Raw genomic sequence first — 11,851 nt, 5'->3', positions numbered from 1 at the left:
ATAGTCACTTGGTTGTTATCTGCAACCACATCGGTAGTTGACTCCGCCCACACACTGGTCCTTTAAAGATGCAATATGTAGTTTTTGACTGATTTATTTTTAAACTTCACCAAACTGAATAAACAGACTATCTTTGTTTTCAACTGAATAAACAAACCTTAAAGGACAGCCCAATTTCATACTGTTTTTCTTTGTTTATATGTGGCGGAACCTGCCACCTTTTCTTGCTTCAAACAGTGTGCGTTGGAACCTGATTTTCCTCTGAGAACAGCTTGTTAGTCCAGTTATGGGAAAAATAATTCTGTTTGTATTATTACCGCATCAATATTTTGAATATTAAAAATCTAAGTTTGAATTTCTCTCCAGAACTACATAGTGCCCCTTTAAATTTCAGTGCATCCATATGATTAGGTTTTTTTTTTCTGTTTTTTTGTTTGTTTGTTTGTTTGTTTTTACCTAACACTTCAATTAAGAACACATTTTCTCTTCAATAAAGAATTTGGAAAAGTGGAACCCCAGATGAGCCAAAGATCTTCTTTAAACTTCACAATTTAGTGTAGTTGTATTTAAATATTGTTGATGTTTATTTAGCTGTGAAAATATTTTTTAAAATATTTTTCTGGTTTTATTCAATCTCTTTTTTTGAGATCTCTCTCTTTCTTTTTGACCTCACAAAATAGCTCAGAAAAACAGGTTGAGGTGGGCAGAAATGTTGCAACTTAACATTTCCTGAAGTTCTATTTTCAATTGTATATAGTCTCAATGCTGTGATCATGGCCTGGTCAGGTTTAGGCAGACAACCTACTTGGTAAGTGCTGGAAGTTGTCCCGACACCTTGATAAAATATCCTGTGATTTCATACATACACTGTTTCATACACTGTTTCGTACAGTGGTCTCTGGCCTGGCTGTATTTTCATACTGTCACGCTGGGGTAGGGAGGGTGGGCCCAAATGCGTGAGACGGCAGGCAGGAAAATGCAACGGATGAAGTTTTTATCAGGATCACGGCAACACAAGGCGCAGGCAAACAGGAGGGAACATCAGGGCAACAGATCAGCAGGCTCACAGGAACACAACGGATGACCTGACAGAGGCTGAACAAAACACTGGACCTAAATACAAAGCAGACTATCGAGGGGACGAGTTGCAGGGGAGGAACACAGGTGAGGGTGATGAATGGGAAAAAACAGCAAACAGGGACGGCGCTGATAGAAACACTTGATATGACGCGTATGATTGGCAGCTAACATTTGACTCTGGAGACTGGGCTGGAATGCACAGTGTACTTATCGAATAAGACACACTTTTGTGTACCCTGGCAGAAAAGAAACCCAAATTCAGTCTCTGTGATACATCTCTACTCTGTAGTAATCCAGTAAAGTCAGCTATGAGACATCATCCGAATACAAAATCTGTTTAAAGCTGGATCACAGCGTCATGAACCGGAACGGGGAGAGAACCAACGGTTACCTGAAGTGCCCCATAAGCTTCCAGATCGATGGCGAAAATGAGGAAGTGGAGGGAGTGAAGCGATGATCTGAGATCAACAGAGGAAACAGATCAACGTCATCTCTCTCTCTCTCTCTGTCTCTCCCTCTCTCTCTCTCTGTGGGTCTTGCGACCTTTTCAGATTTATCATCCCCTAATCAACCATGGAGCTATCAACAGCAGCCAATCCTTCAGAGTTATCACAGCCGCAAGTAAATAAAAACAAAACTCCGGGTTCTGGTGCTCAGAGGGAGACCGGTGGTGTTTATAAAAGAAGTGCCCCGTGCATTGCAATTGAAAAGTCACGTCCGTGGATTTATTCTGCTGTCGTGCAGATTAAAGACGGGAGGTTTCCTTTCTCTTAGCGTTTGAAGGCCAGGATTTATGCTGCTCCCATCTCCTGCGTGTTCCGACACACACGTTTAACAGCTCAGTTTAGAGGATGATGAACGAAAAGGAACAACGATCAATTTGAAAATCGCGGCGTGAATGGTTTTAAAGGCAGTGCACGGCCTCATGCCTCGCCTGGCACTGGTACCAGTGAAGAGGAGAGGTTTTAGGTCAGTCGTCTACGGTAAGCCTCCGGATTAATGGCACACTGAACCGAGACTGGAAACAAAATCTAAATTCAGCTTCCCCCAAGGACACACATGAGATGAAATGACTTAATACATACTACCGACCTTTGTCTTACATTTATGTCTCACAGCTACAGAGATGAGCTCATAAGCTGTCAGGCTCCAAGATTCCAAATTGTATTGAAAAGTCTCTATCTAGACACTTTTTAAAGCAGAAATCTTAATGTCTTTCTACATCAGTTGTTTAGGAGAACGCTGCTGTGAAGCTCCAGACACGTTTTGTCGACTATAAAACTTCACCCGACTGTCCGGCTGCACAGGGGGGGCTGAGTAGACAATGACTGAATTCTCATTTTTTTGGGTAAGCTGTTCCATTAAAAAAAAAAAAAAAAGGGGGGGGGGGGGGGGGGGGGGGTGAGTGGGGGGACCTCTGGGTCGGCTGAGAATGACTAACAAATCTCAGTTTTTGAACTGACTGAACCTGAGAAACACAATTAATCTCCACTTAATCTCCCACAATAAAAAACCTTGCACCGTCTCACCACTCAAATGACAGCTGCACCGTTGGCCACGAGATGGCGCTGTTTGCCACATGATGCTCCTCTGCGAGTGGATCCACGACATCTGTATATAGCCCCTCTCTAATTTATGAGATAATGACATCCATTAAAATCACGAGCAAGTTAATTGCATTCCGTCAATGACTTCTGTATACAAATAGCAGCAACGTGACTGAAGGGCTGGAGAGATGGAGGGGGAAATGGTCAATGTTGATTAATTGGGCTGAATATTCGAGTCATTAAGAGGTTCAATGAGCTAAGTCTTAATTAAGAGTGCATAGGTTTTGCATGAAAGTCCGTTCGCTAGATCCTGACATGCCACGACGAATGTCTTTAATATCAAGTCATGTCCTCCAGAGGAAGCCGCGAGATGTTAGAGGAGCAAGTGCAGCAAAAATATTCCGAATGACCCCAGACGTCATAACTGACCCCCAATAGTGGAGCGAATTCATTTTTAAAAGTTCACATCTTTGTTGGAGAAACGCTAACACGAATAAAACGTGTGATCGCGTCGTGTTTTGCAACTTGTTTGAGCCCACGATTGATGAAAACGCGCGTGTCTTAAATTCGCAGATTTCTGAATGGAGTCGAAAAAACCCGGACGACACGGGCAGTTTAACATGCCCTGAATTCTCCTTTGGGACTTGTTGTTTCCAAACACATCTCTAAGGACTTCACTCGCCACTGCACTGATACAAACCAAACCCGCATAAGCAGACGGAGACGCTGACTTATGGCGGGCTCCCATACCTTATCAGAGCCAACTGACGCCCCGTGCAGCTCCGATCCCCCCAGCCTGCCAGCTCTCTGCTGTCTGGCTTATCAGCGCTGCTGCTGCTGCTGCTGTTGCTGCTGATGTTGCTGATGTTGCTGGATGCTGCACGGTGGCGCAGCCCAGATCCAACTGGAGGATTTGAGGATGGAAACGTGAGGACAGCGGGTCTGTCGGAAGCGATGGTATAACCCACAAGACCCCAGAATACACTCGTGGATTTCATTTGATCCGTGTCTCAGAGAAAAAAAAAAAGAAAGAAAAAAGAAAAGAAAAGAAAAAAAAAACCTGCTGCCTGTCGTGAAGTCGCTCCTAATGGGATTTTATTGAAGCGCGTCTCTCCGGATCAGGTGCGCCGGCTTCTCTTTAACTCACCTGGGATGATGATTCCTGCTTATTTCCCACCGAGCGCACAGGTGGGAGTGTGGATTTAAATTCCAAAGTTTGGATCCTCTCTTTCTCTGGATTTCTTTTTCTTTCCTTTTGCGTCGCACGGGGCATGGCAGTTTGGAGATGAACGCGCCTCGTTTGACACATCAGTTCATTCTGGATGGGCGCTGTAGATGTTATCACGGCTGCTGTGGCAGATGATTGTGTGTCCGGATCAGCACCGTGGATATCTGCCGCGCTGACGGAGAGCTGCGCGCTCAGCCCGTGGTCGTTTCTCGAGGAAAGTTTGTGACTGGGACGCGGCGGAGGATGAAGGCAGCGCGCCGCGTCGGGCTCCCCTAGACCTCCCGCTGACTGCTCCTTTTATTCTTTACACGAGATTTTAATCGGATTCATCATCTGTGGATGGATTTGCGATAAGGTGATTCGGAGGTAGAGCTGGAGAATGTGCATCCAAACTGTGGAGTCCTGCTCAGGCTGGAGGGGAGAGCAGCGGATATCCCGATCCCTTCCTGGGACTACAGGTGTTCCCTGTGCACAGGTGAGTGGAGTCCAGTGATGGATGTCCGATCATGGACTCACATCACTGAGGAAACAAATACACGTAACGTAGTAGGATCATAGTAGTAGGATCATCATAATAGGATAGTATTTCCAAGAGAGATGTTTCTGTTTTCTGTTGGTTTCCACATTTATCAGGTCCAGCGCTTTAAACTCCATTCAGAAATCCTGCAGTTTTAGTGCCTAACGAACATGCTGTAAGATCTTCATCTCGCTGGCTTAATCTCCAGCTCAAGCTCTTTTACTCTGCACATATTGTAGATATATTTAATGACAGCTCCCTTGAAAAAGAGGTTCTTAATCTCAACGGGATTTTTCCTGGATAAATAAAGGTTAAATAATGACAGAACAATCCTTTACGCTAAAGTTAAACCTGTTTGAAAAAGTTCCACCGGCTGCTGCACAGTTAACGCCGAATTCTAATAAATGCAGCTGTTGTTTGTACAATGTATTAACCTATGAAGAATTAGATAAAAATATTTTTGCTTAAAGTCAAATACATAATTGTTGTAATTGTCAATCGCACATGCCTAGGGGTTTTATCATTGCGTCTAAATCATAAAAAGTGCCTCAGTGATTTGGGCTGATGATTGACAATAACATCTGATGACATCAGTAATAACATATTAGGGGGTCAGAGTGATTTTGCATTGTCTCTTTCAAAATAAGACTATTTAGATTTATGATAATGTTTAAGACAACATAATTAATTAAACTGACTTATGATAGACACGAACATTTGTGTGTTTCTATAGCTCGTTTTAGGTCTTTTCTTACACGACAGACCTCTTTGAATGTTCATTATAATCAGTATGGACTGACCACAGGTGATCAAATCTGACGTAACCTTACTCCCTACCTACTCACCAACAGGGTCAGAAAGTCATATTGTTGGGTTGTGATGTGATTCACAGTTAGTGGGGATGATCAGTTTTGCATCGCAGTTTTCACATGAATTTAAAAAAAAACTGTTAAAATCGTGATGATGTGTCAAGCGAATGTGTTTTCTTACATCCAGAGAACGAGACTTGAAGCCGCTGCAGCACTACAGTACTTCATTATAATGCTGTTTTTCTCTTCTATAAGTGTAGCTTTCACTTACTGTTAGTTTACTTGTACGTTTTGCTTTAATTAAACCTGATTTGTTTGAGACTGTATTGGTGACTTTTTCGAAACCTAAATGCCTATTTCCTTTTATCTTTCAGTGACTCCAAATCCCAAAATGCCGAGCTGTGGATAGAGAGGCTTCCCTCTGGGTCGAGCTGACCTGTGTCTACCTCCCTGCACCTCCTCTCCGCGTCATTTCCTAGCTCCTTGTCCTCGCGTTTACCTTTTACTTCGTCTTCACCCTTTATCCTCTCTGTCCTCCCTCTCTCTTACCTGATCCTCTCTTTCAAACCCACTGCTCCTCCGTTGTTTCCTCACCCCTGCATCAGCCTCTCACCCGCCCTCAACTCCTTCTCCTCCTGTCCTCTCTGCCTCCCTCGTTCTACCCACCACGTCCTCCTCTTCCTCCCCCCCGCAGCACACATGCAGGCCAAGAAGCGGTACCTGCTCGTGTCTGTGGGGGCCGGTCTTCTCTTCCTCGTCTACCTGTGGGCTCTGCAAATCGGGGAGTTCCAGCAGCAGCCGTACCAGTATCACCAGTTTCCCCAGTACCCACAATACCACCAGTACCACCAGCAGGAATACCAGTACTACCGCCAGAGCCAGGAGGCGTACCAGCCCCAGCCCCTGCCGCAGAGAAGTCCGTCCAGACCGCCCAGGCACTGGCCGGAGTCGGGCCAGCTGCTGGAGCCGTACCTGGAGGGGGGAGAGCAAGAGGTAGACGTAACAGATTTACTTCTTCTTCTTCTTCTTCTTCTTCTTCTTTTTCTATACCTCTGTACCTCAAGTGACTATATATTAATTATTAAACACAGACATAAGAAGAAAACATATTTCTGCAAACTGTGTTTATGTTCTCAAACTTTTTCCAAGTACTTTTTTTTTTACGAGTTACTCGATAGAATAAGCTCCTCAGGCCTTTAGAAACTACTCCAACCATACAGTCTGAGAAGGGAACATCACTATTTGGGTAAACCGCTCACAGTTCATGGCAGCCGTCAGACTGACAGCACCATGTCAAAAAACGAAAAAAAACGAAAGGGCTCTGAATGTGTTGCTTCAGGTATCAGTGAGGGGATGAAATATGATCAGGAGGCCCGGTCGGATCCAGAAAATGATAGATCCAGGATTCATGCGGGCTTATGGCACGCCAAAATATCTCTCAGCCTTACAGTACAATAAAAACAGTGAGAAAGGATTTCTACCAAGACAGTGTCCATGTATCTTCTGACCAGGCCCATGCTACACTGTCCTGGATGACGCTACATTGTATTGCAGCAATAGTTGAGCTACAAGTTCAACAGACGAACGATTACAGGTCAGGGTGGTTGGGAACTGCTGCTTTAGTGGAATCAAAAGCCTTGTTTCCACCAAGCAGTTCAGTTCAGTTCAGTTCAGTTCAGTTCACTCATTACAAATTAAAAGTTACTTTTGTGTTTTCATTGTCCAAATTTGTGGATGGTACCAAAAATGAGGCCTGTGGCAAATCTTTGGTCTGAACAGGACTGGTTTCATGTGTTAGGCCTATCTGAACTGATCATGCAGGATAAATGGACTGATGAAACGGTATGTTAGAAGTAGTTGTGTTGTTCTTTTGGGTTGTTCAAACTGTTTGTGTCTGTGTGTCCAGGAGGACAGCCCTCAGCTCCATCACCAGCACACCTCGCCTCGAGAACGTCGTGCCATCCGCGACAACATCTACAAGAACAAACGCTGCCGCATGGAAACCTGCTTCGACTTTTCTCGCTGCCAGTTCGGCTTCAGGGTTTACATCTACCCTCCTCAGAGAGGGGACGAGGTTTCCGAGACCTACCAGAAGATCCTGTCATCCATCGAGGAGTCTCGCTTCCACACCACAGACCCTTCGCGGGCCTGTCTGTTCGTCCTGGCCGTTGACACGTTGGACAGGGACCAGCTCTCGGCTCAGTACGTCCAGAACGTCCGGCTTCGCATCCAGAGCCTGCCGACTTGGAGCGATGGCAGGAACCACCTCATTTTCAACCTCTACTCGGGCACCTGGCCGGACTACACGGAGGATCTGGGCTTTGAGGTGGGCCAGGCCATGTTGGCCAAGGCCAGCGCGGATGTGGTCAACTTCAGACCCAACTTTGATATCTCCATCCCTCTATTCTCCAAGGATCACCCGCTGAAAGGAGGGGGCATAGGCTATCTGACGCTCAACGATGCGCCGCCCTCCAGGAAGTACCTGCTGGTTTTCAAGGGGAAGCGATACCTGACGGGCATCGGTTCTGAGACGAGGAACGCTCTGTATCACATCCACAACAGGGAAGATATTGTCCTGCTGACCACATGTAAACACGGCAAGGACTGGGAGAAACACAAGGACTCTCGCTGTGACAGAGATAATGAAGAATACTCAAAGTAAGGGCTGCTTTTTGATCTTGTCTTGATTACGCTGCCTCTCTGTGTGCTGTTAATCAAAAAAAAAAAAAGACGCATCTTGTTTAAAGGATCTATTAGTGACTTCAGACAGCTCGGTTCATGGTCTTTGCTGGTCTTTTTGTCACTGCTGTGGTGCTTGTTTGTCTCCCTGCGAATGGAGCAGACGGGCTGCGTCTCAGCAGACACCAACAACGTGGCGGTTACCTCATTATCGGCTCTTATTGGCTGTTGGTTATTTCAAATGCAGCATGTGTTTTTTTTTGTGTGTGCATCATTACCTCAACAAGTGCTTGTTGTGTTTGTGAGCAGGGATGTTACCGCTGTCGGTCATTACCAATGTGGTTTATTGGCTGAAAACTCTCCTGCTGGAGAGTGTCGGGGACTCGCTGCTGTGCACGAAGCTCCTCTTCCTTACTTGAATGAAACAGGTCGGATGCTTTCATGTGCTTCCCTCACAATTGTCATGGGAGTTGAGCCTCACTGTTGCCGTGCTCCTGAGACAATATTCTCCGAAAATGCAAGTGTGTTTTGCAGTAGTGTGTGTGTGTGTGTGTGTGTGTGTGTGTGTGTGTATGTGTGTGGGTGGGTGTGTGTGTGTGTGTGTGAAAGAGAGAGAGAGAGAGAGAGAGAGAGGGGAGCAGAAGAGCAGGAAAGTTTTGTCAGCTCAGCAGTTGGTCGAGAGAGACGTGATCTGAGCTGAGAAGACCTTTTGAAATTTTTAGCGAGAGCTGGCGCCTGAAAGAAGAGGAACCAATGCATGTGAAGAGAAATGGGAACAACACTCTCAACTTCTCTCGCTTTTTCCTGGATGTGTTAGCCTGAGAGTCATCTGTTGCATATTTTAGGTTTAGGTATTGGTGAGACCCAAAGGAGAACCACCACAGATCCAGGATCCCGATAAGTGCTGACGAACCGCCGCAGAGAGCCTCTGCAGACAGTGCAGTCCGCCAATGTGACTCCTTTCATGTTGTATCTTAAATTAAACAATGGCTGTATGAATAATGTTTCCAGGTCTGTAATCAGAAACAGGTTTCTTGAAGTGAGAATCCTGCACATGTCAATCACTTTCTTAACAACTTCTTTTTTCCTCTACATTGTGACGCATCACTGCTGCTTTCCTCTTGGCGGTTGATATTATATTTTATTAGCATAATAAGTCATTTGATGAAAGCAGTCTAGCATTTTTTCCAAGTTGGCTCTAAGGGAAAAATGCCGCATGAAACCCTGCGGTCAGTTACTGCAAGTGATTTATAGCCATGTTTGAAGTAATACGACTTTATTAAAGATTGTTTTAATTTTTTAAATACATTTTATACGATGATGCTTTGTGTAAAACGGGGCCACATTTCTTTCCTCTGTTCATGCAGTCTTGCATTGCCAGACCGATCGCTGTGTCAGCGCTGAAGAAAAGTCTCACGGCAGCCATTATCATCCTGCTGTAATGGAGAAAAAACAGCCCCTTCTCACTCCCAACGCGTCAAATAGCAGCCTGGTCAGGGGCTTCATGCTATTAAGTTCTCCGTAGGTATCATTCTAGCATCACTTCTTGAAGCACCCGTCTAATTCAGAGGCAAAAGTAAGAGGCGGGCGGTCAGAGTGGTTGGATGGGTCAGTCAATAAACTTTACCGTTCTGTTTGTGACATCAGTGACTTGTTTGTAAGTTAAGGTGCACAGTAAGGTAACATTGGCTTTGCAAGTTAGATTTTTTGCATCCTTCCCTGTGTGGAGTTCCTGTGCATCCCTAGATGACTGGTTCTGGGAATTTCTGTGGACTTTTTTTTTCATATATATATTGTTTTGGCCTTAAAATGGCTTTTATTTGTAGAACAGCTCAAGAAATGACAGGGAGCAGGGTGAGAGAGAGGGGGAGTGACATGCAGCAAAGGGTCCCAGGTCAGCACTCGAACCAAGGACCACTGCAGCGAGGACGAAGCCTCTGCCTCAGACAGCCGCTCTACCCACTGAGCTAAATGGTGCCCCAGTGTGGACTTCTTTTTAATGTGCTGTTCCAGTATAGCCTGCAGCAAATCAAATTGGATGCCTGACATCCTGAAATACACCTGGAAGCGATCAGGATAGCTCCTTTTATCAGCAGGTGAAACTTTACTTGCTCTTGCCTTGTGTTTCAGGCTTGGATGGACCAAGTGTTGTCTTTTCCTGTTCACAGGAATTGTGGACCACAAAATCATCCTCACTGCTTAACCACTCTATCTTGTCTCCTACTGTGAATTTTTGTAATGAATACAACGATTAATGCATTGGACTCATCGGATGATGGATTCAGAAACTCGTAAAAAAAACCTTGGTGTGCAAAGGCCTAAACTTCCGACATGCTTGCGTCGCTTACATCATGTGGCGTTACTGACGGAACGTAGTCATTTTATTGGATCAAACTGTGATCTTTTCCTAAACCTAACCAAGTTGAGCCAAAAAAGCTTCCTGGCTATGTAAATACCTGGATCGCTTGCTGAGCCCGCTGACTGTTTCTGGTGCAATTGTGACATTTTTTAGCAGGTGTACTTGCATTTAAAAAATCCTGCTGATTTTGGTGGAAAGCGGTAATAGATTGACGCTTAAATTAAAACTCTCGCCAAAAAGCAACCAAGGCTTTATTTGGGATTGAATATGAGTCAAATCTTCGTGTGAAAGCATAATTACGACGAAAGAGGCACTTTTAAGATTTACCGTAGTTTCGGTTTTGGGCACGTTAATTTTGAACGGGAGTGCATGGGGCAAGACATGCTAGCATCAAAATCGCTATTTTTAGAACACTAAGAAGGCTTGACACATATTCAATCCCAAATAAAGCCTCGGTTGCTTTTTGGCGAGAGTTTCGCTTTAAGGCCACTGGTAAAGCTGCTGTTTTTTTTTTTCGAGTTGGGATTGAGGAACTGGAAAAAAAACATTTTGGCTTGTTTGTATTTCATTAAACCAATCACGACGCAAAAGCCCAGGTTGTAGCTACATTTTCACTCGTTTTGGTGGAACAGAGCTGCTAGCTGCTCGATTTTGAACCGTCGGCGACCAGACTTTGGTTAGGGTCCCTTTGCCATTTTCAGCGTGCAGGTTGCTAGCTGGCTTGTGGTTGTTGCTCCATGTAGCAACAGAGATTTTGAAAACACTCAGGCCCACAACCGGTGAGTCAGAGTCAGTCCGTTGTGGTCTGATGTGGATGTAATTACCAAATCTAATGTGGTGGAGAACAAAGTGAACGCAGCAAAAGGGTCTCACTTTTCTCCTGCTAATGGACTGCAGCGTGTTTCTGAAAGTCCAAGGACTATAATCACTGATTCATAATAGAATTTCTATTTGCTCCACAGGCTCGCACCAATTGCAGCTCACATGCTGAGAGCGCACATCTCTTTGGTGCAGAGTAAATTCTGCATTATGTAGTCTTCTGAGTTAAAAGCAGCCTTCGCATTTGAGGACGCTTTATTGCTTATTTTCTGGAGGTGTGTTGTGTGTTAAGATGGTTGCTCCTAGCCGCGTTTTCTTCAACCGTCTGTTATTAACGGGGTGTTGGGAGTGCATACAAATCTAAGCGTAAAATGTGTTGACGAATGTGGCTGGTTAATGAATAGTTTTAGGGTTTCTTGGTAGCGGCTTTGTAAGCAAAGGAAAGCGAATGGGTTTGGTTACATAATTCATGTAAAAGGTTCTTGGACACTGCCTGCTGCGTAAAACATGAATGGTGATAATCAATAGAATAGATTAATGAAGTGAAAGTGCTTCGGAGGCTTCTTTTAATAAGCACAGTTCTAAGAGTCTGTTGTCTCTCTCTCAGTAGATTTTTTGTCTTCATTTTCCTTTTTGCTGTCGCTTGGCATCGGATCAAACAGTTTACTTAAAGTGATATTTGAAGGTTGCTATCCTTCACACAGTGGTTTCTGGAGTGGATGATAAAAGCAGTAACTGATTATGAGTCACTGAATTGTAATTTGTTTAGTTCAGGAACTAACGAACACATGGTTTTCGTACACTGAGCAGGTG

At 44.7% G+C, this 11,851-nt stretch overlaps 1 protein-coding gene across 1 annotated transcript in view; it reads left to right on the top strand.

Annotated features, from left to right (window-relative positions):
* Positions 1-2,836: 2,836 nt before the first annotated feature.
* LOC115574023 (exostosin-1) overlaps positions 2,837-11,851 on the top strand; it is a 339,107-nt gene continuing 330,092 nt past the window's right edge. The window contains exons 1-3 of the mRNA XM_030405211.1: positions 2,837-4,330; positions 5,556-6,174; positions 7,088-7,839. Of these exons, the coding sequence (XP_030261071.1) occupies positions 5,881-6,174; positions 7,088-7,839 (1,046 nt within the window). The 5' untranslated portion in view covers positions 2,837-4,330; positions 5,556-5,880. The remainder of the gene's footprint in view (positions 4,331-5,555; positions 6,175-7,087; positions 7,840-11,851) is intronic.

Source organism: Sparus aurata, chromosome 22 (assembly GCF_900880675.1).
Source record: "Sparus aurata chromosome 22, fSpaAur1.1, whole genome shotgun sequence".
NCBI classification, from domain to species: Eukaryota; Metazoa; Chordata; class Actinopteri; order Spariformes; family Sparidae; genus Sparus; species Sparus aurata.
This window is presented reverse-complemented; position numbering and strand designations above follow the sequence as displayed.